Below are 25,297 nucleotides of genomic sequence, written 5' to 3'. Positions count from 1 at the left end.
AATTACGGATCACGATGAGTGACAGATACTTTTTCTTAGAAAGCAGCCGGACCATACTTCTAATACCGGTACTGGATCCGTTAGATATCTTGTCACTCTCATAACCAATACTAGCCTCAGTTGTGGCATTGATGAAACTTCTCTGATAAAGTCTTGACTAGCAGGATTGCTGGTTAGTGTCTGTTGCCTGACACCAAGTGAGCCCATAAGCAATAAGCAAGAAGTTACGATTTTCAAAGCAAGTACAGAAACCTTATAACAATAAAATGTTTACTAAAACCAATTCTGACATTAGCTAGTGAATTATTTATGCCCCTTACCTTCTCAGAATGACACCCAATTCAAAATATGCCACAGGAACATCAACTACATAACAAAACCCACTTCCAGCTACATAGAGAAAGCAGTTGACATTAGCCAATTCAACCAAATTTTGCTCAAATTCACAAAAAAGAGCTTAACTGATGGCGTTTAAAAGAGCAATAAACATAAAGAATCCGTACGAATCATCAATAAAGATTTGCCAATAAAAGTTTGAAGCTTGAAATTGATGAAGATGACTGAGAATTCGAGTTCTCACTTACATTGATGCTCTCAGAACTGCTAGCACTCGGAGCCTCTGAATCGCTCCGAGTCAATATCATTAAATGACCAGTTAACAACAACCGACACATTGTAAAGTGTGTACTGTTTATTACTCGCATGTAAGTACCTCCTAGGCTCCTACTCAGTTGTGCCTACGAAGCAGTACTCTTGCATATGCCATATATTACAGGGTTTGATCACAAAATTGAGACTGCCTTATGCTTCAGCGGTTCAGTTGTCATCTTGTTTGTTTATTCTTTTTTCGGTTCATCTTGGTTGTTTCCGTGGTTGATCTTTTGAGCACGATACATATCAGCAATCTGATTGGACGTTGTGGCTTCTTCTGTTTTATTGTCTTCTCGTACACGGAGAAGACGTGGAAACCGGAGCGAAATGCCCTTAGTTGCATCCACAGCACCAGCTGCAGCAACATAAACACCAGCTGCATATGCATTGGAATTCCTCCTTCTCATCATCGTAACAAGCTAAAAGAAAGCTCCCGTAACCCTTGGCACGTTTTCCTGTGCCATGGTATGCCCCTATAGGAACTAAATCTAGGGAGTCTCCAGTGTTGTCCATGTAATCCTTCAGTTTCAGCCAGTTGTTTGACCTCTCCGCGGGCTCATAAGTAGCTTCTTTACTTAAAGTTTTGACAACCAAACCTTCACAACTGTCAGCAATTGCAGTATCAAGAAAGCTCTGAATTGCGTCAAGATCGTTTGATGTTACTTGTGTCGCAAACTTAAACTCTCCTGGTACTTCCACAAATGAGTTGTAAAGATGCTTTCTACGGACACTTAATTGCTCTTGGAGAAGTAGTTCACCGTTGAGATACAAAATGTCAAAAGCAAGGATGCAAACTGGAACTTCAGAAGCATTTTTAGGAGTCCGGGTTCTCAGTTTCTGGAATGACGCAATTTTACTGTTTTTGCGGTCAAATGCTACAATTTCACAATCCAGAACAAAAGAAGTCACTGAAGGCTTCTTGAACCTTTGCACTGATTGAATAACATCAGGAAACTTTCCAGTATTTGTTTTACCATTTCGACTGTATATCTGAACTGAACCATCTTCTAGGTAGTGTATCTGAGCACGTTCTCCGTGATACTTGTACTCACAGGTGAATTCCCTATTCTGGAATTTGTCGAGAATCTCAGACACCCCCTTTGTAATACTGGCCAACATAGGACTAACTGGAACACCTAGTACGAAAGTACATATTTCTGGGAGCTTCAACACACCATCACTCAGAAGAGCACTGACAATGGTATCGTATTTAGGGTGCACAGAATACACTTGCTTTATAACCTTCACAGCGTCACTCAATGTCGCTTCTGAAGGAGAGCCAGACGGTTTCTCAGAATATGCAGAAGCTCTAGCCAATGCTTCTCAGACAGTCTGCTCCGCCATGCCGATCTTCAACTTCGACTGCAGGAGACGAATTATATAAAATGCTTCACAATCACAAGCTGCACCAAGAAGTGGTTTGACATGGTCCTTCCTTTTTCTCTCCTGACTTTTCTTCCCTGAATCCTTGGCAAGTTCGCGAAATGTAATCAAAACCTTGTCAGCAGTTAATGGAGCAAAACCAAATGTAGGTTGAGATGAACGGCCCTTTTTTATTACAAAAACCAAATCTTCATCGCACTTGAGAGCTTTTTCTGTCAGCCTTACTCTTCCCATAAGCTTCACAAAAGGACTCGAGAATTGTAGCTTTTGAAATTCCAAGCTCAGTTCCATCATGTGCAGGATAAATCTTATTTGCCGAAAGATAAACAAAAGAAACCAAATCTCCAGGAGTAGTAGCAATTACAGTTCTAAAAACATTACAAAGAATATTTATTTTCACATTTTTAGCTGATTCAACAGATATCAAATCAAATGCCCTAGCAAGAAACATAAACGGAATCGACTCACCATCTTTCCAAAATGCAGCTGATTTGGGCAAAAAATCCGATTCTTTCTTTTTCAAAAAAGCAATCTTCTCATCTATATTAACTGATCTATCTCCTTCCTCCTTGACTTTCTTCAACTCTTCTTCTAGGGTTTTAGGTTTCTTAGCCAGAGGAGCATCATCATGTTCTGTTTGGGTTTTAGGGTTCTTCTTGGAAGGAGAAGGAGATTGGTGTTTTCTCTTTGCGTTGCCCATGAGAAGAGCGATAGCATCTTTTGGTGGTGGTGATGAAGGATTAGACATGTCGAGATGATTAAATTTTAGGGTCCGGATTAGGTTTTGCACAAAAAGAGAAGATTTAAATGGGTTTCCTGGAGAAGATCATAGACACTGGAGAAAGTGTGCTGCGTAAGGTTTGAGAAAGTGTGCTGCGTAAGGTTTGACGAGAGACTGGCGGGAGTAGTTTTCTCCGGCATAAAATGCCACAGTAGTTAGGTTTCTTGCGGTTCGGCCAAAATTACAACTCAAAAGTTACACTCAACTTACACCACAAAATATACACCACAAACTTGCGATCATTGTTGGTAGAATAACCGAACACACAATGACACCACAGATAAGAAGACAACCATCAATAACACAGTAGTATTTATTAGTATTATAGTTGTATGGAGGGAATCATAAGTAGTTTCAATCCCAACCACACCCAATAACTTAATATATATAACTAGTCAATGGGCTCTCTCAACAACACTGCAGGCCAGGGGATTTCTACATGACAGTATACATAGTGATTGCCAATTGTGTCTTTGCAAACCCCAAAAAAAAGAAAAAAAAAACTGAATGCATCCGGAAGGTGCAAAAACAAATAAAATAAATAAAAGAGACGTGTTATCTTGCATTTGAGATCGTAAAACTTCACTCTCAATAAATATACATTTCCTAAATCTATGTTAATTTGCATTCTCCGTGATTGCCAATTGAGTCTTTGCAAACCCCCGAAAAAGACTGAACTGCTGGCATGCAATTACCTTATCTGCTTTGACCATACAAGTGTCTTGTATGCAACACAAAACTAACTCACTAGTGACAAATTTCTTGAAAATATATATTATTGCACATTGATCAAAATCCTTGAACACAAGAACACACAGAATGGGTTTAGCAAGAAGCTTAGATCTCTTACTTATTCTTCTCTTCTTAGTTTCGAGTTCTTGGAGAATTACTACTAGTTTATCAACTCCATTAGTAGGATTCAATGCTAAGAATACTTTTCTTAAATGTATGTCTTCAAAACCTCATCCATTTTCATCACAAATCCACACTCCAAAAATACCTTCATATTCATCTTTTTTGTACTCATACTCTACCCAGCACCTTAGGTTGCTCAATTCAACCAATGCACAAAAGCCAACTGCCATACTTACACCTAAGAGTGAACAAGAGATTACAAAGGCTCTACTTTGTTGCAAGCAAAATGGCTTACAAATCAGAGTCAGAAGTGGAGGTCATGATTATGAAGGTCTGTCTTTGAAGTCGAGTTCCGCTTTCATTGTTATTGATCTTGTGAATTTTCGCTCGATTTCTGTCGATGTTAGTACTCAAACTGCATGGGTTCAGAGTGGTGCAACTGTAGGAGAACTTGCATATAGGATTGCTGAGAAAAGTAAGACTCTTGGGTTCCCTTCTGGGATATGTCCTACAATGGGTGTTGTCTACAGCAAATGAAAAGAGAATGATACTTGCCATTCCAAAATATTTACATTATCTGCATTTATTATTTGATAAACAATAAAAAGAAAAAACTCAGTAGAGACCCATGGGTGGCAGAATATCAGGTGGTGTGGAAGGTGGTGGCACGAAACCCGGAGGCCTTGGTGGCGGCAAATCATCTGGCGGTGTTGGCAAAATATCTGGTGGTTGCAACGGAATATCAGGAAATGGTGGAGGCGGCAAAGTATCTGGTGGTGGTAACGGAATATCAGGGCCTGGTGGAGATGGAACCGGTGGTCTTGGAATATCAGGACTTGGTAGATCCGGCCCAGGTGAAAACTCCGGAGGATGATCAGGTACCTTTTCTGGCGGTATGGGATCTATTTCTGGTACTGGTGTATGAATCTCTGGCATCTCTTTTGGAAATGAACTAGGATCTTCTTGCTCTGGTATTTGTTGTGGCGTCGGAAACTCCGGCGGTATCGGCGACGAAAACGTCGACTTGGAGAACATACATGACAACGAGCTAAGTTTCTCGCTATATTTGTTTCTTGCAGTAGAGATCGAGTAGAGTAAGTAATTTTTAGCAGTTGTGGTTGGATTTGATGAAGAAAAAGAACATATGGATGGGATTACAGCTTTTTTGATGAAAAAATTCTTAGAGATTAACGCAACAGTACTAGTAGTCGAAGGCATAGTTGCTAGCTCTCTGTATTATCTCTAGCTAAGCAGCAACTAAAGAATGGTTTTATGGAAGAGAGGAACCAAAAGTGCAAGTGACGCGTGTAGAAAATGTACAAGTGGAGCTAGCTCATGCTTTTCATTTCCTGCCCAACTACATTACGTGGTAGGCATGCATTGTTGCAGTCTTCAAGATATTATTATCTGTTTCAAGGCACATTGCTAAAGACAAGTTACACCACTCCAAGAGTGACAGCAATGGGCCGGTCAACTTTCAGTCAACCGGAGACTAATAGGCTGTTTCATTTTTTTGATCCAACTTGTCTCGATCTGATTCATTGCATGTAAATCTGACTCGAGTATATCCCAACAGTTCAAATAGTTCTCATTCAGCTTTGTTGAAATGATACATTGGAAATATTTCAAAATTATTAATTCACAAGTAAAATCATACTCCTTTAGTAACAACAGCTTGGTACAGAATAGGGTGGAATACTTTGTTCATCATTAAAGAAATTTTGTGGATCAACTTGTTTCTTAGCCATTGCTAATTTTTTGTAATTTCCTTTGAAATACTTGGTTCCCCATGAGCTAGCAGCTTTCATATAACTCATGTTTGGAAGCTCATTCTTACCCAAATCAAGATCTCTATAGTTGACATACGAAGCTCGCGGATTACTCGAAACATATGGAGTCATGTAATTGTAAAGATTTCTGATCCAATGGGCTTATATATTTGGGGTGTTCTAGGCAAACAAATTTTGTGGGGCTGTTTTATGAGTTCACAAATCAGGGGAGAGCTGGATATTTAAATTATAAGAAGCTTAACATTATAACTTGGACTCGGTCGCAAAAAAAAAATTCAGCATTTTTTTTATTAGATTTTGGGTTCTCAGCCTGTAATTTGGTATAAAAATACCCTATAATGGATTGTTGGTTTCGAAAATTGAAATTTGAGTGATGCTTATAGCTGTTATTAAAGATTTAGCAACAACTGTAACTGTAAACAAATATCTGTAATTTAAATAAGTGTAACACTTATAAATGTCACATATTGATAATAGTAAAATGAAAAGAAAAAAATTTGGGCCCCCTATAATTTGGGGCTCTAGGCAGCTGCCTAGACTGCCTTGCCCTTAAGCCGGCCACTGTTGGTGGACACTTTAGTGGAGGTGGGATCGGAGCTTTGGTGAGGAAATATGGTACCGCTGCTGATAATATTATTGATGCTTTCATACTTGACGTGAATGGAAGATTACTCAACGGGAAATCAATGAGTGAGAATCTATTTTGGGCAATTAGAGGTGGAAGTGGGGCGAGTTTCGGAATCATTCTTGCATGGAAAATCAAATTAGTACCTGTTCCAGAAATAGTCACTGTTTTTTCACCTACAAGAACATTGGAACAAGGTGCAGCAAAAGTTATTGTAAAATGACAACAGATTGCAGATAAACTTCCCGAAGATCTATTCATTAGAGCCGTCATACAGCCCGGAAACTGGAACGGACAGAAAACAGTTCAAGTTGTATTCAACTCATTGTACCTTGGTGGTACTCGAGATCTGCTCAGGATAATGCAAAAAAGCTTCCCCGAGCTCGGATTAACGGCAAACGACTGCACCGAAACGAATTGGATTGGATCAGTCTTAAAGCTCTCTTTTACTCCAAATATAGAGACATTGCTGAACAGAACTCACCCTGATACATTGCCTTTCAAAGCCAAATCTGATTATGTACAAAAACCCATTCCAGAAAACGGCTTGTCAGGCATTTGGAAAAGGGTTCTTGAATTAGAAGCAAATACATTCTTAATACTTGAGCCATTCGGAGGAAAAATGAACGCGATATACGAATCCGCCATACCGTTTCCACATAGAAAGGGTAATTTGTATGAGATTCAATACCTTGTGAAATGGAACCAAGGACAAGCATCTGAGAAACATATGGGTATTTTTTTCTTTTTCTTTTTCTCGAGACAATCTTTTTGGTCAATGGGACATATGACTCTCTTTTGGGGAGTGTTCTTGTTATGGTGGGCGCATTTATATCTCGATTGCAGACCAAATGTGTGGTTGGGATTTCTTGCAAATGTTATCCATAAATCTAAAGAAAAATAACATTTTGGTTCTCCTCTTCTTCATCTAATAACTGATACCCATAACGGTCACTGAGAAAAATGGAACTCTCAATACTCCCTTCCTGTAGACAAGGTCTCGTCTCCTCCTTCAATCCAGTTTCAAGTAAGAAATACTTCTCTGTTTGTTATTTTAATGGATTTGTGTGATCAGAAGACCCAAGATGATTCTTTCATTTTGAATTGATAGGGAGAAGAACACCCATTAATCGAAATTCATCATGGGCAACATGTCGATGTTCAATCGATGATTCAGTGAAACTATCTACTCTTCCTCTGCAATCCAATGGAAGGAGGGATTTGATGAGTTGTGTTCTTGCAGCAGGTTCGTAACTCTGTCACTCTAAAAAGAAATGTTGCAACTTAGGAAGCCTAATTCGACCATCAAACGTTGAATACTTAAATTCATGGAAGCTTTAGTTCCTGCAGTGATTAATTCGCGTGAATTGTGTAGGTTGTAGATTAAGAATGGTAAATTTTGTTCGTATGTGTAAATTGGCTACCCAACACACTTTGAGAGTGAATTATAGGGATCGGATTTCAGATCTCCCCGTCTTTAATTTGTGTATTTGAATTCTGATCATGGTATTTGCCAAATGTGGGTGCTTTCTTTTGGGAACTCATTTCTCTCGTATTAGAATGTAAATTTGGATTTCTACTTGTTTCACATTGGCGATAACTGAGGCTAAACTTTCACTCATTGCCTGTGGTTCTTGCATCAGTTGCGAGTGTATACATTTGCGAAGCGGCCGAGGCTGTAAGCACAAGTAGAAGAGCTGTAAGTTCTATTTGTTACTCTTAGATCCCTTTGCACTGTTATTAGTGGAGTTCAGAATTCTCTAAACAATTTTGACTTTTCCCTTCTTTTGTTTATGGCAGCTTAGAGGATCAAAAATACCTGAGAGTGAATTTACTACACTCCCAAACGGTCTCAAGTTAGTATGCCAGACTTAAATTTTGCTCACTTAGACTTCATTTGCTCTTCCTCTATCAAAACAAGTACCTCACTTTGAGATCAGTGCGTCTGTCCATAAATCCAAATAGCAATGTACATATCTGCATTTCATATGCAACTCAAAGCAGTGCAAGAACGAGCATCTGAAATCTTTATATCACCTAATATTTTGACTTTGGATATATGGGTGTGTGGAGTAGAATCTCAACCATCTCTATAAAACTGTTACCTTGGTTTGTTTATGTTTTCACATTGTAAAATAGAGATTAGTCTCAAACTTTTGGCATTGCGCGATTTCTAATTGTGATATCCTTCAAATCAGGTACTATGATTTGAAGGTTGGAGAAGGAGCGACAGCTGTGAAAGGATCACGAGTTGCAGTATGGTTGTATGCCACTTAGATTTCCATGATATGGTTTTAATTTACGTTAACATCAGTTCTTACCTGTTATTAGTTAAGGATGATATGTGCAACATGGGCTTATGTGTAGGTTAAAACCTTCTAATGATACTCTTCTGTGAGAGTAGTTCAGATATCCATCAAGAGTAGGTTTCTAATTTTGTTTTGCATTCACCCTATGACTGCTTGTAAGTAATGTATATGTCATTTATCCATGATATGTAGGTCCATTACGTAGCCAAGTGGAAAGCAATAACTTTTATGACTAGCAGACAAGGACTTGGAGTCGGTGGGGGAACGGTAGGTTTGAATAATGACACTTTCGGCCATCTCCGTTAGAGTTTTACCTTTAGATTGTAGTTGCTCAGCTATAATCCTTCCAAGTTCTGTATACTCATCACCAAAATGTTCGAGCTATTGATTAAATTTAACAATTAATCTCTGTGGTTTTTGTAAAAAAGATGCAAGTCCACCACCCCATGACTCAATTTTTTCATATACCTTAGTGTTTAAAGACTTGAGCAATTGGCTGCAGCGTATATAAATAAACAATATGAGACTGTTCTGTAACCTTAAGGTGTTATATTTGTCCTTTGCAGCCATATGGATTTGATGTTGGTAATTCTGAGAGAGGAAACGTACTTAAAGGGTTAGATCTTGGTACTGAAGGCATGCGAGTTGGAGGCCAGGTTAGATATGTCAAGCATGAATTCTGTTCGTCCGTGTCATGATCTTCAATATAGCGAATATAGATAGCATTACTACATAAGTCTGTCGTTTTACCAATTTATTTCTTTTCTTTGTTCAAACTAGGAGTTCTGATTACTTGAAATCCGTTTTCTGTAAATATGTTACGTTTCACAGAGAGTGGTGATAGTTCCTCCTGAACTAGCTTATGGAAGCAAAGGGGTCCAAGAGATTCCTCCAAATGCAACAATCGAAGTAACATGCTTTTCTATTCATTTGTTCCCAAACATTCTATCATCATTTAGTTGAAAAATATAAAAGAAACAAGACTCTGCGTGCTGAATGTTTATCATATAACTTGAAATTTCTACTTTGATATGCAGTTGGACATTGAATTACTGTCTATCAAGCAAAGCCCATTCGGGTAAGTTTCGAATCTGAGCAGTAAAATGGAAGAGTAAGGTGTTCAAATGCCAACAGTGCTTTCTCTTCGTGTTTTAGAAGGATTAACTAACTGTCAATTATTATCTTTCTTTCTGCAGGTCTGCTGTAAAAATTATCGAAGGATGATAATTTTTACGAGATATTATCTCTGCCCTACCTGGTACTTGCTACTGGAAAAAGGGCTTTGGTTATTGGTTATTGGATAAGGTTCTCGTATTAGTCTCTACTACTATCAGGTCCGTCATTACGTACATATTGTATCAGGACTTGAGGCACAAGAAGTTCTGTTCATCTGTAAATGATCAACCAAGTTTTTTTCTTTGGTTTGAAACTGGTTGAAGTAGTATTTTAAATCAGCAAAATTCAGTGATTGAAGTAGTATTGTATATCGGTAATATTCAGGTATGCACCGTACAATCTTGCGATTTATTCATTGGTAATTTCAAATATGACATGACGGCAAACGCCTGATAGGATACATTGCATTAGTATTAGCATGATCTCATGCAGTACCATTTACTCTTCAAACTTAAACAGGTTTGTAATCCGTGAAATCAGTTTTACAAAACATCGGTACCGATCATTATTTCATCTTTAAACATTGATTTTCAATTTAGAGGGAAAAGCAAATTTGTTTGAAAGAAGCAAGTTTTTTTGAAACAAGGGTATAAAAGCATCTATACTTCCATCTCTGTGAATGATGATAGTAACCAGTTATCAACTTCCAAGTTAGCAGCTACATATCAGGCATACAAATAGCAGAATAGTATTTGTTGTGTTATTTTTAACACAAAAAATAGAAGAGGTTTCAACCTTTTTTTTGTTATTTATTTTCCTGGCATCATTAGGGACGACCTTAAAAGAATTAGGGCCTTAAAAGAATTAGGTGCGACGTAATAAGACAAAATAGGTTGAAAATACTTATATGTCCCTTCATAATCGGTAGTTTAGACAAAATAGGTTGAAAATACTTATATGGCCCTTCATAATCGATAGTTTAGTTTTTTTATCTACCGATTGTGACTATGTTCATCTCTTTTTTGAGAAATCTAAAATTTCATTGGTTTTTAAAAATTTGGACTTGGGCTACTACCACAATCGGTAGATAAATAACATCACGATAGATAATAAACATCACGAAACTACCGATTGTGCAAATAGAGAAATCCAAAATTTCATTGGTTTTTGAAAATTTCGAATTTAGGACAACTACCACGATCGGTAGAATTTAGGGCAACTACCACAATCGGTAGATAAATGAACGTCACTAGACTACCGATTGTACAATCGGTAGGCAATAAACATCACGAAACTACCGATTGTGCAAATAGAGAAATTCAAAATGGATTATAAACATCACGAAACTACCGATTGTGCAAATAGAGAAATTCAAAACTCCATTGGTTTTTGAAAATTTCGAATATAGAGAAATTCAAAATTTCATTGGTTTTTGAAAATTTCGAATTTAGGACAACTTGTACAATCGGTAGATAATAAACATCACGAAACTACCGATTGTGCAAATAGAGAATTTTAAAATTCCATTGGTTTTTGAAAATTTCGAATTTAGGGCAACTATCACAATCGGTAGATAATTAACATAACGAAATTATCATTTTGACTACCGATTATAATTTTCGTAACACAAACCAACTGTTGATGGTGGTTTTTAGCTTAGGGTTAAAATCGTAAAACCTTACATCTGAGATGACGTCACTAGAACTACTAGCGCATTTATTGAATCATTCAACACGCCTACGTAAGAATTAACAGGGTACCTTTTTCTTACATATATATGTGTCATGTTCCACGGTAGAACCCTTAGTATTGACCGACATCACCTTCGTACACCAAACTCTATATTCTTACACCACTGTGCCAATGACAAACCATGCCAGCCACGTCTCCGCGCCAAGGAATGCCAACCATGCCAGCTGCACCACTGTGCCAATGGCAAACCATGCCAGCCACGTCTCCGCGCCAAGGCATGCCAACCATGCCAGCCGCACCACCGTGCCAATGGAAAATCATGCCAGCCACGTCTCCGCGCCAAAGCATGCCAACCATGCCAGTCGAGCCGCCGTGCCATCCACATATCCGCGCCAAGTCATGCCAACCATGCCAGCCGCGCCACCGTGCCAACGGCAAGCCGTGCCAGCCGCACCACCGTGCCAATGACAAACCATGCCAGACACGTCTCCGCGCCAAGGCATGCCAACCATGCCAGCCACACCACATGTGCCAATGGCATGCCGTGCCAGCCACACCTCCGCGCCAAGGCATGCCAACCATGCCATCCGCGCCACCGTGCCAATGGAAAACCATGCCATCCACGATTCCATGCCAAAGCTATGTCGGCCCCGCTACATGCCGCTGGCTGCCAAAACGAAGGGTTGCAACAATCAACGACCACCATTCCATCTGAGATGCAGATCTTAGCCGTCCAAGGTCACCATCCAACGCATGGTAACCTTTGGCCCAACACCAAACCCTAGTTTTGGCAACGCCTAAACCGCAACAAGGCATGCCGACTATGCCACATGTCCCAATGACATGCCGTGCCAGCCACCTTGACGTGCCTAAACCATACCATGCCGGACTTCCCTTTACGACTGCCAAAATGAAGGCGTGCGACAATCAACGACCACCCTTCCATCTTAGATGCAAATCTTAGCCGACTAAGGTCGCCAGCCAACGCATGGTAACCTTTGGCCCAACGCCAAAACCCTAGTTTTGGCCACGCCTAAACCGCGCCAAGGCATGCCGATCATGCCACATGTGCCAATTCATGTCGTGCCAGCCACCTTGCCGCGCCTAAACCATACCATGCCGGCCTTCCCTTTACGACTGCCAAAACGAAGGAGTGCGACAATCAACGGCAATCCTTGCATCTTAGATGCAAATCTTAACCGTCCAAGGTCACCAACCAACGCATGGTACAACCTTTGGCCCCACGCCAAAACCCAGGTTTGGCCACGCCTAAACCGCGCCAAGGCATGCCGACCATGCCACATGTGCCAATTCATGCCGTGCCAGCCACCTTGTCGCGCCTAAACCATACCATGCTGGCCTTCCCCTCACGGCTGCCAAAACGAAGGCGTGCGACAATCAACGGACTCCCTTCCATCTTAGATGCAAATCTTAGCGGTCCAAGGTCACCAACCAACGCATGGTAACCTATGGCCCAACGCCAAAACCCTAGTTTTGGCTACGCCTAAACCGCGCCAAGGCATGCCGACCATGCCACATGTGCCAATGACATGCCGTGCCAGCCACCTTGCTGCGCCTAAACCATACCATGCCGGCCTTCCCTTCACGTATTCCAAAACGAAGGCTTGCAACAATCGATGTCCACATTTCCATCTAAGACGCAGATATTAGCCGTCCAAGGTTACCAGCTAATGCAGGGCAACATTTTGCCTCGACGCCAAGCCCTAGTTTTGGTCGCGCCCAAACAATGCCAAAACCCTATCTTTTGGCCACGCCTAAACTAGGCCATATTAAATCCATGCCACTGGCTACCAAACGAAGGGTTGCAATAATCAACGACAACCCTTCCTCTCAAGATGCAAAATCTCGACCGTCGAAGGTCACCACCGAGCCGGCAAGTCTCCCAAGCTCAAGTTGCCAAACAACAGTAACATGCTACATGTTTTCCATCAAAACACTCGATACATCAACACATGTCACAAAATGGGGGATGCTCATTGGGTATTGGTTTGGCGGTTTACAACGTGCGGCGTACGCTACGCCCATTACAAGACAATGTCATAAGGATGAGGCGGTTAGTAAATATAGGGAGTAATGGTAAACCGCTTTCTTTTATGGAACATCAATTCCAGGCGTTACCGGTTACCACCTCCTCCCATTTACTCATCCGTTTTCCATTTCTTACGAGACCAGAGTACGTTTCACTTCGACTTGTATAAATAGGTCTTACCTATTTCCACCGAACAATAAGTTCTGGTCAGGAGCATACAACACTCAGAAAACGTTTGCTAGCTTTCCCATCTGTTAGCTTCCCACTTTCTGATGCAAGTTACAAAAAAATTACTCTTCTAGGATCAACTATTCTGGTCTCAACACTCTTTTCGCTTCCCTCCCCAAAACCAACTCTTCTCCTCATCTTTGTGACCGAAGCAAGTCTAGAACGACCATTTCTTGATTTAGGCCGGATTTGTACAGATTGATATCTTGAATCTAAATTACTCCCTTGTAGTACATTGTTTAGGGTTTAGACTCTTTTCTCACCCACACACCCGAAATTACTGAAATCAGCAGAAACCGTTTTCACCCTCAAACAATTGGCGACCACAGTGGGAGATTGATCTTTCAGTTACAATGTAAACTTTCAATCCTCGATCTCATATTTCGACCCAGACGTCAGGACGGTAGAATCCAAATGACCCGCCCAGGAATCGACGGCTCAGTTACCAGACGGCCCGGTTACCAGTCATGACACGACAAGGGATGACTGGGGACTTTCCACAGTCACGGCGGTGCTTCCCACAAAACTCGGTCTTACAACCGGGAGATTCCTTTTCATCAGGAGATCCGAAAAACCGAGTAAGTCTTGCTATACAAAATACATGGTCTACTACTTCAAATCTTCACAGGGGAGATAAAAAACCGATAGCCATATTTTTCCCGTGTTTCATGCTTTCTACTATCATACAACATTCACAATTCCATGACTTCCCTGGGGTACTCATGCCACTTATATTCATACCCAAAAACATCAATATTCTAAAACAGTTCATTCCAAATAATAATCCAAAACCCACAGGGGTAATACTTGTCTATCAACCCAAAAATCCAGAAAATCAAAACCATAAACCAAGCGCTTTGTTTTCCTTTCAAAGAACAAAAAAAAGTCACCTACCCATACGTGCCTACTTTGCATAATAATGATTACCCGCCATTATTCATGAGGTAGCCGACGTTACTACAGTGATATTCGAAGAGGAATTGTTTATGACGAAGTGTTTCTACAAGTTTATGAAAGGCATACCCACGACTAGGGTTTACACCAGTTCAGAAGAACAATATTTCTACAGATTTGTGGAGGGCATACCTATGGCTAGGGTTTGCACCAACACAAGAAAACAAATTGAAAGAGAAACGCTGGAGTACATAGCTGGAATATGCTTGCCCACTTTATTGCTACCGCTAACACCAGGACGTGAGAACAAATATACGAGATAAAAAGGAGAGCCAACCCCTTTCATACGCATAAAACTTTTGGAATTTGAATAAGTAAATGATTTCTTATTTGAGATACGTATGGAAAAAGGCAACTAGGACCGCAAAAACAAGTCCGCGCCACGCCAAGCCAGCGTCGTGCCAAGCCAACAGTCCGCGCCATGCCCAGCGGACAGTCCGCGCCATACCAAATCCAAGCCAACATCCATGCGAAGCCAGCGTCCACGCCAAGACAGCGCCCATTCCAAGCTGATCCAGCGCTATAACTTGCATCTTTACAGCGCCAGCATCTTGCATCCTTCCAGCGCTAACAACTTGCATCTTTACACCAGCTTGCATATTTCTAGCGCCAGCATCTTGCATCCTTTCCAGCGCTAACAGCTTGCATCTTTACAACAGCTTTCATCTTCCCTGCGCCAGCAACTTGCTTCCTTCCAGCGTTGCTCTTGAACGCCCAGTAGAAGGGAATCAAAAATCCAATTTCATTACACGAAAAGATCAGGAACGACTTCTCCAAAATCGAAGCAAAGAAAAATCAGAAACCCCCCTTGAGTTCAGAAAGACTCTTTTCCAGTCAGGATATGCATGATTTCTGGGGACTTCGCCCGCAAAATCGTGCAGTCTATGATGAAACATTTATGTGAGATTCTATATTTCCCCAAGGCGCAACGTCAAGGCATATTTGCAGCCCTCAACCGCACTGCATCAGGGAAGCAGCTGTTTCCAACCAGAGAAGCCGTTCCCAAACCCCAACCTCTCCTGGAAAGCAAGATTGATGGATGGACCTGGGGACTCCTAACCATTGTTCGCTTCAAGGGTATCCAGTTTGACAGCACACTGATTAACGCATCCGCTCCGCTTCAACATCCTCCAGCAACGACTCTGCTTCAACGATCACTCCGACATACGATCCGCTTCAACGCTCGCTCCAGCACCCGCTCCGTTTCAGCGTTCTCTCCATAAGCTTCTCCAGAATCCGAAGACGAGGCTTCAGCGTTCGGCTTCTTAAGTTTCAACATCTTCTCCAAGAGCCGAAGCTGCTTTAACAACGCTTCTTCCTGCAAAGGGTCGTACCACCATGATCCCCATGTCAAGGATCATGATCACAGCCAACCAATCTTCGTAGTCATGGACAGTTTGCTCGCTTACGCATCCAGCCAATTATTTTACTTCCACGGATGCCCGTACAACTCCATCCAATCCTTTTACTTCCACGGATGCCATACAATTCCATCCAACCTACTTTGTTACCACGACAATGTAGTCTCTTCTGATTACATATGCTACCAAGAATTGTTGTCGCTCATTTGTTGATACCCAGAACTTCACCACAGCAGCAATCACTACAAATATGGAAACATGTAAACTATACTTGAGGACTGAGGATATACACGGAATCCCTTCACTGTCAAAGCTCAGAAGAAACAGTCAACCAAAAGGCCATAGCCGCAACAAGGTCATCTACTATTCGAGGGTGCAGCGCAAGAATATCATCACCTCTCTGTCTAGAATATGCCTTCAAAACTTTATGAGGCCGCGGAGGATCCCAAGCCTGCTCAGAGGAAACGACCATCAAAGACTCATGAGATAACTCCAGAGACGCGACTGAAACATTTTCTTGAAGAAATAGAGCGATCCATGATAAACAACATAACTCTCTCATTCCTACATCTTCGCTATCCAGAATATTTCGTCCATGCCATATCTTGAGCATCCCAGCGTTACATCCAGAAGAGTACGATAAGCTTGTATCAAATAACGTGGACGTGGATTCAAGGCGATGCAATGAAAATATGATACACATAGGGACTACCATCATGAGACGCTTTCACTCCCCTCAACCAGGTTATTTTTGACTTCAACATCGTCATTGTCGAAGTTTCACGAGCCGCAGGAATTTCTCAACACGGAGCCGTACATGTACACCAAAGACTTCAAGAGCATGCCAGAAAGATACATTCACATATTCATCCATGCCATCGGATCAAACCGAAGTATAACTGGGGACTTCTTACCACATCTCATTCCATACGATAGTCCAAGATTCAGAAGATTGTTCGAAGGATGTCGCTTGGATCAAAGTCCTGGAAGACTTGATAGCAGCACATCGGCAACGGATCGTCTCCCTATTTCATCCGGGGGCACCAGAAGTTTTCGACCATACAAGCATTCACAACACATCATCATCACGATCAGAAGGTCCAGGCACTGGACAACCTCAAGCCGAGGATAGACCGATACCGCAACCAAAATCTCCAAGATTAACAACGACATGATCGTTGTTGAGCATATATTCCATCCATACGTCCCAAGAATGCAATGGAGTTTGGTAAATTTTGGAATCCACTAGAGAGACACTGCAGACGAAAGCGCGGATACAAACGAGGAACATAAAACAGAAGAATGTCAATACCTCTTTTCATACGGGCGGAGTTTCTAGAGTTCTGCACAGAATAAAGTTCCTTTCTTGCTCTATGAACGGGAACAGATGACTCGGCGCGACTATGCTACCCCAGGCCCGCAACGTCCCTCCTGAGTTTCACTGTCCGACCGTTGTCACCTCCTAAACGAGCTCAAAACCTAAATATTCTCGCGGAAGGAGATAGGAAATTCTTTTACGGTCATATGGAGGTTCAGACCGTCAAAATCCGAGTTCATACGAGAATTCTATAAGGATTTTAGTAAGGAGCGCTAATTAGGGTTTTGGCATCCCAAACCCTAATTTCGACAAAGTTGCCGCCATCACTACCATTTGATAACCGAAGTTCCAGCGTCATCACCATCGTTTGGTAGCCGAAGTTCTGAAACCAGTTTACACCGTTCTGCGGACTGAAGACAGTTTCCACCATTCCGCTGATCGAAGCCAGTTTCCTCCATTCCAAGCCGAACAACGCCTGCGGCTCCCATTCTAAGCCGACCAACTCCTGCGGCTCCCATTCCAAGCCGACCAACGCATACGGCTCCCATTCCAAGCCGCCCAACGCCTGCGGCTCCCATTCCAAGCCGACCAACGCCTGCGGCTCCTATTCCAAGACGAAAATCTACATCTCACCACTTCACGGTCTAGCCAGCAACACCACAAGTAGAATCTATGCAAGGCCGCCAACACGAGAATCACGAACTCTCCTTACCTCTCGAAAAAGTTTAGTCGGGTTTTCTTGACCATCTTTTCACGACTTGTCATTTCGATTTTGTCCTCGCCTGTCACCATCTTATGCTTACCTCGCAACAATGCTCTTGTTCCATGCTAAGCAGGAGACATAATTTTTATGGTGGTTTTTAGCTTAGGGTTAAAATCGTAAAACCTTACATCTGACATGACGTCACTAGGACCACTAGCGCATTTATTGAATCATTCAACACGCCTGGGTAAGAATTACCAGGTTACCTTTTTTTTTACATATATATATGTGTCATGTTCCATGGTAGAACCCTTAATATTGACCGACATCACCTTCGTACACCAAACCCTAAATTCTTAATATTGGCGTCACTCTGTAAGGAAACGGAGCCTTGAGTACCAATATCTCCACTAGCACATTTATTGAGCCTTTCAATACGTCTACGAGAAATTTACCAGGGTACCTTTTTTTTATACATATATGCTATGTTCCACGACAGAACCCTCAGTACTGACTAGCATCATCTCCGCACATGCCAGTCACGCATGCTGGCCAAGCGTGCCAACCGCGCATGCCGTATATTCTAACTAGGGTTCCGACGCACTAAACCCTAATTTCCACACCTAAATGGACTTAGCCACGTCACCGCGCCAAAGGCATGCCAACCATGCCAGCCGCAACACCGTGCCAACGACATGTCAACCACACCTCCGCGCCAAAGGCATGCCAACCATGCCAGCCGCACCACCGTGTCAACGACATGCCAACCATGTCATCCACATATCCGCGCCAAAGGAATGCCAACCATGCCAACCACACCACCGTGCCAACGACATTCCAACCATGCCAGCCACATCTCCGCGCCAAAGGCATGCCATCCATGCCAGCCGCACCACCGTGCCAACGGCATGCCAGCCACACCTTTGTGCCAAAGGCATGCCAACCATGCCATCCGCACCACCGTGCCAAAGACATGCCAGCCACATCTCCGCGCCAAAGGCATGCCAACCATGCCATCCGCACCACCGTGCCAACGGCATGCCAGCCACATCTCCGCGCCAAATGCATGCCAACCATGCCAGCCGCACCACCGTGCCAACGACATGCCAACCACGCCAGCCACACCTCCGCGCCAAAGGCATTCCAACCATGCCAACCGTACCACTGTGCCAACGGCATGCCAGCCACACCTCCGCGCCAAAGGCATGCCAACTATGCCAGCCGCACCACCATGCCAACGGCATGCCAGCCAACCTCACGCGCCAAATGCCCAACCATGCCAGCCGCACCTCCATGCCAACGACATGCCAAAGCCATGTCGGCCATGCCTCCATGCCGATGGCTGCCAAAACAGAGGGTTGCAACAATCAATGATTACCCTTCCCTCTGAGATGCAAATCTCAGCCGTACAAGTTCGCCACCAAACGCGTGGAAACTTCTGGCCCAATGCAAAATTCCACGGTTTATGCCAAAACCCTAATTTGGTCGCGCCTAAAACATGACAAAGCCATGCCGACCACGCCTCCATGCCGATGGCTGCCAAACGGAAGGTAGCCACAATCAACGGCTACCCTTCCTTCTGAGATGCAAATCTCAGCCGTCCAAATCCTCCACCGAACTAAAAGACTTGTGACGACTTTTTTGGCCACAACGCTAAATTCTTTGGCTTGTGCCACCAAAACCTAACTTTGGCCATGCCGACATCCCTCTTGAATTCTTCCTGAGTTTTACTGTCGGGCTGTTTTCACCCCTAAACGAGCCCAAAACCTAAATATTCCCGAGTAAGGAGATAGAGAATTCTTTTCCGATCAGAATAGAGGGACAGACCGTCAAGATCCGAGTCCGTACGGGAATTCTACAGCGATTCTAGTAAAGGGCGCTAATTAGAGTTTCGGCATATCAAACCCTAATTTAGACAAAGCCGCATGCTTCCAGCGGCTCCCTTCCAAGCCGCAAGCGATTCCCTTCCAAGCCGCAAGCGCTTCCCTTCCAATCCGCAAGCGACTCCCTTCCAAGATGCACGTCGCCAGCGTATCTTTTCCAAGCCGCAAGCGACTCCCTTCCAAGCCGCACACTGCCTGCGGATCCACTTCACACCAAAGCCTACAGAAATTGGTTAACATATCACCCGACTCCAAGGAGATTGGAATTTCCAGTAGTTTTTGGTATGTGCCATTTGCATGAGCTCCACTCTGCACTTGTACATTGGTGACTACCCTTGGTATAAGTTGCCTGAAATCCACAATTACCAGTACTATCCACACAGTTACTATACGAATACCAACATTAATCATTCCCAGAGACAGAACACCTTTCGAACTAAAAATATTAACAGTTGAAAACGCAGTCCTGGCCTCAGATATAAGGAGATAAACTAGCTTCCTCAACATTACTTTAGCTCCCAGAGGTGAAATACGAATAGAACCATTGACTGCAAGCCATACTGTAACTCTGAATAGCTCGAGAAACTCAACATATCTCGTCACCTCATTTGTGAATATTGTGAGGAATGTGAAAACAGAAATTGCAGTGACATGCAAACTTGGTTTAATCACATGTAATCGGCTAGCATATACATATTCTGCAGTTGGTAGACCAATTAAATGTGAGTCGAAAGTTGCAGTGATACTAGTCAGCTGACCCACCTTAAGAATATAACCATGAACTCCAAGCAATCCATCCCCTGAATGTGCAACCTTGAGCATTTGGAGAAGGGCATTGCCATCTGAGGCACAGTATTAACTACTAATTGTCTTTACTAAACACTACCAAAGATATGATATGGGGACATCCTCTACTCACCACTATGGTACATAACACGTATATAGCACGACGACTCGGATTACGGGTGTCATTAAAGAACCCGTCGTGAATAACCGCCGAGAAATTCACCCATTGATATTTTGCTGAAGCAAGTTGAGTAAATAAAAAAACATAGTTTCTGAAAATATATTCATCTTCTTCTTCTTCAGTATACGGAGATCGCCGAAGACATCTTCTTTCGACAAATTTGTTGAATTGAAGAATTTTTTTTAAGCTCATAGAAGAAGAGTAAAGAAGACTAGAGGTGTAGAATGTGTGAATTTGGAGTTGAAATGAAGAGTATTTATAGAACTCAAAATTCTAACCGTTGGATAACAAGACTTTTCTGCCGTCCAGATTTAGCCGTTGGCAGTTTTGAATCACACGCTGGAGGATTCACTTCAGACGCTGGCGTGTGAAGGAAAAACTGGCGGTTTTGGATCACACGCCAGCGTGTTTGGTGCAGCCGCGCAGTTTTTCATCAAACTTGTTGAGTCCATAGGAACTGCTCTTAGCCAATTTTGTGCCGTGTCTTCGGTACATATCCATTACTACAAGCATATTATGGATTCCATGGAATACGGCATGTCAGCAGCATAGGTGCTAATAATGTCCGACACAAAATAATGCTAAAAATCTGGAATCTGATGAGAATAATCAGATGCTGTGTACTCGCAACAGAGTTTAATGCAAATGCTTTTGTTAGTTGTCCAAGTAGTGCAAAATGAAAACAAAACTAGAATTTTGATTCGGAACTAATAAGAATTCATCGAATATATATAATCAACTAATAAGACATGGGAATTCAGAATCTGATTGGAGGAAGGTGGGATATCTTGTAAAACTCTTCTCCTCCTTTTATGCATCTTTCCTTCATAATTGGACTCTTAAAAACACACAGTTGTTTTAGGGAGGCGAGGCGTTGCATCTGCTCCTTTGAAGGAAGAAACTTGAGATTAGTGCACTCTGATATTACCAACTCCCTGAGTGAAGCATAGTCACCCAACCACTCTGGCAGAGCCACCAGAGAATCAAAACAACATATCTCTAGTGTCTGCAAGGAAGTGATGTGTTGAATGTGATCCGGCAAACTAACTGTGGACCATCCAGTTATAGATAATTCGCGAAGTGATGGAAAGTAGCCGCCAATTACAGTTTCTTCTTCGTCAACATTGGCACCTGGAAACGGAAAGAAGTCCGGCGCTTCTGTAAATGGACCAATATCCAGAGTTTCAAGTTTGGCGAGATATCCTATACTGCTTAGCATACACTTTTGGCTTCTAAGGTGACAGATTTTCAACACATGTAGAGAATTGTTAGTAATGACTTGATTTCGAATTGCTTTCACATCATCGTCCTCTCCGTCCTCAAGATTCCGGTCGGGAGTAAATCCTTGAAATGACTCACAACTCTCAACTTGAAGAAAGTAAAGAATGTCACTTCCTCTAAGCAATGCTTGAGGAAGAAACACAAGCTCGTCCCATAACTTGATATAGATGTTGATAAGAGATGACAGATTGCTTTCCACCAATGAACTAATCGATTTCCCTTTGCATCTACAAAAATAAACTGCTTTCAGAGATGGAAATTGGGTTGGCATGCAGGTAAACTTGGGGCAATAAGTGACTTTCAACCGCTCGAGGCGAGGAAAACTTGAAGTACTTGAAGACGATGAAACTGCATCTGACCATTCTACCAAGTGATCCATGCAAATTATAGAGAGATCTTCCAGACAAGGAAAAGAAGACACACGGCCATCACTATTACCGTACAACTCATTTCCAATACTTCTCACAGATTCAAATCTTCTATTCTTAGAACCTTAAGAAAAGGAAGTATTCCGAGCGGGGGAAGATATTCACATTTCTTGCAGTTTTTTAGAACGACATGCACCAAATTGGGAAGTGAATTCTTCAAGCTCGTCACCCAAGTGGGGAACGTTGAACCAAGGTAGTTGTAGATTCCAAATCTTTTAAGGTTTCGATGAGGTTCCAGGCCTTCTAACACTCCAAAATCATGGCCATAATCCTTGACTTCAGAATCATCAATAAGAGCTATTCTTTTTTTATAGACATCACTAAAGCTTTCACCATCCCTCCAATGCAATTTCAAGCTTAAAATGTTCGGTTTTTCTTTTAGACGCCCTCCTTCGGCTTCTTCTCTATGGCGGACATTTTTCAAATGAAGAATTTTTAATTTACCACCAAGGAGATTTAGGCCTCCCAACTCTTTAATACCAAATAGAGATCCATCTCCAACAACAAATACCGGTAAGCAAGTGAGGGAACTTAAAGAGCTTACCTTTTCTGGCATCGGAGGAATGTTCCAAAAACCACATCCTACGTTGATTATAAGATGTCTTAGCTTAATTAACTTTTTCATGTCCTGAGGAAGATCTTTAAGCTCATAACAATCTTTTAGAATCAATGTCTGCAGATTATAAAGAGTAGTAATAGAGTTTGGTAATTCTCTTGACTTGGAGTCTGAGAGACTGAGATACCTCAAGTGTTTTAACTTGCCAATTGATAATGGTACATCATTGATCCGACTATAGCTCAAGTCCAGTACACGTACGCAACTGAAGCTTTTGAAAATGTGCAATGCGGAGGTATTGTCAATAGAATTTCGTGCAGTGGATATGAATGTCCGCAGTTTCTTTACTTTACGCAACGGCTTTGGCAGTCGTGAGAACTCATTCCCAAGTACCAAATTCACACGGCGATATCTACTGATTTCCTCTCCAACCATCTTGCTAGAAGTTATTATTGAGCATTCAGTCTTAGCAACAGATTGTGCGAGATCGTGTACAAAATCATGCATTTTACATGATTTTACGATTCCAAACTCATTTTTCGTCTCCTCCTGGAAGAACGAATTGCTCAACAAACTGTTAAAATAACTATCACCCACGTCTTCCATTTGAACATTTGGTCTTGAAGAGCTAATGAACCCTTCTGCCATCCAGAGTCGAATAATATTTTCTCTGTTCATGATGTGATCTTTTGGGAAAAGAGAGCAATATCTAAAGCATTGTTTTAAATGTGGTTCAAGACGATCATAGCTCAACTTCAATACCCTTGCAATCTTCAATTCGCTTTCGGGTAGATCCCATATGTTGTTGTTTTCGATCGATAGCCACTCACGTTCACTCCTTTTGGAGTACATCAAACTCCCAAGAAACTTTGTTGCTAATGGCACTCCTCCACACTTTTTGGCGATGTTCATTCCGATATTTACAAAGTTTGTGGTCTTCTCTACTCCATCGTGACCGAAAACTATTTTCTCCAACATACTCCAACACTCTTCCTCAGACAAGCAGTCCAAACTATACCTAGTGATAAAAATTACAGGCGTCGATAAGGATAAAAATATTAGAATCTACACGAGACGAATCATCTATGACACGAAGAAATAAGATTTGTTACCTGTATAACGAACTCGTTGTGGACGCGACTTCATTACTTCTTGTAGTAATGATGACTTTGCTGCCTTGAGCGCCAATGAGAGACAAAGTAGTGAGCATATCATCCCATTCATTGTACTCATTGTTCCACATATCGTCGAGGACTATCAAATATCTTTTTTTAATGAGCTTTTCTTGGAGAATTTTGATCATGACATCCAAACTTGAAAGTTCTTTTCTCTCTTCATGAATGGATTCTAAAAGCTGATTGACCACCTGCTTCTGGTTTGAGTTTTCTGATACACATACCCACATTCTTATCTCGAAGTGGTGTTTTACAATATCATCGTCATAAATTACTTTAGCCAGTGTAATTTTCCCAACCCCTCCCATTGCAACAATGAGAACAAATCGATAAGTATGTTGGTTACTGGATGACTTGTCCAGCAACAAATTAATTATCCTTGATATATCCTTTTCTCTTCCAACAAACATTGAAGCGTCGACGAGCGAGTGAGTTTCTCGGTTTCTATGACTACTACTACCACTAGAACCGTTAGAAACATCAAAACTGAATCTGTCTTTATTCATTGACACTTGATCCAACATTTCCCTAAGGTTTTTAATTTTATGAGCCATCTTCCGACGAAATCCAAGTGGAATTGACACTGAGAAGAAATTTTTTAGCTTATCTTGTTTGCAAACTTCGATTTCCAGTCTATGTGCTAGAGCTTTGTATTCAAATTTATCTAGTAAATCTTCGGCTTCACAGGCTACATCTTTAAGATTTTCCAGCCAACACTTGACTGTGTCTTTCTCTACTTGTTGCCTCTCTGCATCAGTTAACACAGCTTGAATATTGCGTAAAGTTCTTTGAAGTGTTGACATTTCATCTCGGACACCCCAATCAAGAGAAATCCTATCAGAGGCAAAGGCAACCAGCTTGGCAATTAAGGCCTCGCTTAGAGCGCTTACAAGAATTTCAGCCATTTCTAATCTCTGATAACAGTATGAAGGAGAGGAATTATATTTGTCCTTCTCTTTGGAACAGATTCGAATGCAAAGTGAGCACCTTGGAGAATGGTGGAGCTGTTGCAAAAGAATCTTTGAACTTTGACTAGCCGGACATGTCAAGTTGCATGGCGATAAACTTTGAACGTTGACTTCCTAGAGGCCATGTTAAATTGTCAAGTTACAATAAACTTTGAATTTTTATTGTCTAGCTAGCCTAGGTCATGTGAATGTGAAGTTACGATTACTTGATCATTTTAACACA

The 25,297-nt window shown here is 41.9% G+C and overlaps 2 protein-coding genes and 2 pseudogenes across 2 annotated transcripts; 2 read left to right on the top strand and 2 right to left on the bottom strand.

Moving 5' to 3' along the window:
- Positions 1-836: 836 nt before the first annotated feature.
- Positions 837-2,782, bottom strand: LOC113338534 (annotated as a pseudogene).
- Positions 2,783-3,634: 852 nt separating this feature from the next.
- Positions 3,635-7,017, top strand: LOC113338533 (annotated as a pseudogene).
- LOC113338313 (peptidyl-prolyl cis-trans isomerase FKBP16-4, chloroplastic-like) lies at positions 6,975-9,949 on the top strand. Its single transcript, XM_026583756.1, has 10 exons — positions 6,975-7,112; positions 7,197-7,331; positions 7,729-7,784; positions 7,886-7,941; positions 8,284-8,341; positions 8,587-8,661; positions 8,961-9,050; positions 9,226-9,303; positions 9,432-9,472; positions 9,591-9,949. The coding sequence occupies exons 1-10, from the start codon at positions 7,049-7,051 to the stop codon at positions 9,616-9,618; spliced, it is 681 nt and encodes a 226-aa protein (XP_026439541.1). The 5' UTR covers positions 6,975-7,048; the 3' UTR covers positions 9,619-9,949.
- A 12,434-nt stretch (positions 9,950-22,383) lies between these two features.
- Positions 22,384-25,072, bottom strand: LOC113338234 (putative disease resistance protein RGA4). Its single transcript, XM_026583688.1, has 2 exons — positions 24,044-25,072; positions 22,384-23,949 (listed from the first exon to the last, which is right to left on the bottom strand). Exons 1-2 carry the CDS (start codon positions 25,009-25,011, stop codon positions 22,410-22,412), a joined length of 2,508 nt encoding a protein of 835 aa, XP_026439473.1. The 5' UTR covers positions 25,012-25,072; the 3' UTR covers positions 22,384-22,409.
- Between the last annotated feature and the right edge of the window lie 225 nt (positions 25,073-25,297).

This window comes from Papaver somniferum, unplaced genomic scaffold, assembly GCF_003573695.1.
Source record: "Papaver somniferum cultivar HN1 unplaced genomic scaffold, ASM357369v1 unplaced-scaffold_19, whole genome shotgun sequence".
Classification (NCBI taxonomy): domain Eukaryota; kingdom Viridiplantae; phylum Streptophyta; class Magnoliopsida; order Ranunculales; family Papaveraceae; genus Papaver; species Papaver somniferum.
This window is presented reverse-complemented; position numbering and strand designations above follow the sequence as displayed.

What these genes read in the sequence shown, in the direction of transcription:
- LOC113338313 (XM_026583756.1), top strand. Translation starts at nt 7,049, where the DNA reads ATGGAACTCTCAATACTCCCTTCCTGTAGACAAGGTCTCGTCTCCTCC. An exon ending in TGAAAGGATCACGAGTTGCA is followed by an intron (nt 8,342 to 8,586) that starts GTATGGTTGTAT and finishes CATGATATGTAG; the next exon opens with GTCCATTACGTAGCCAAGTG. An exon ending in GCATGCGAGTTGGAGGCCAG is followed by an intron (nt 9,051 to 9,225) that starts GTTAGATATGTC and finishes TACGTTTCACAG; the next exon opens with AGAGTGGTGATAGTTCCTCC.
- LOC113338234 (XM_026583688.1), bottom strand. Translation starts at nt 25,011, where the DNA reads ATGGCTGAAATTCTTGTAAGCGCTCTAAGCGAGGCCTTAATTGCCAAG. An exon ending in ACAACGAGTTCGTTATACAG is followed by an intron (nt 23,950 to 24,043) that starts GTAACAAATCTT and finishes TTTTATCACTAG; the next exon opens with GTATAGTTTGGACTGCTTGT.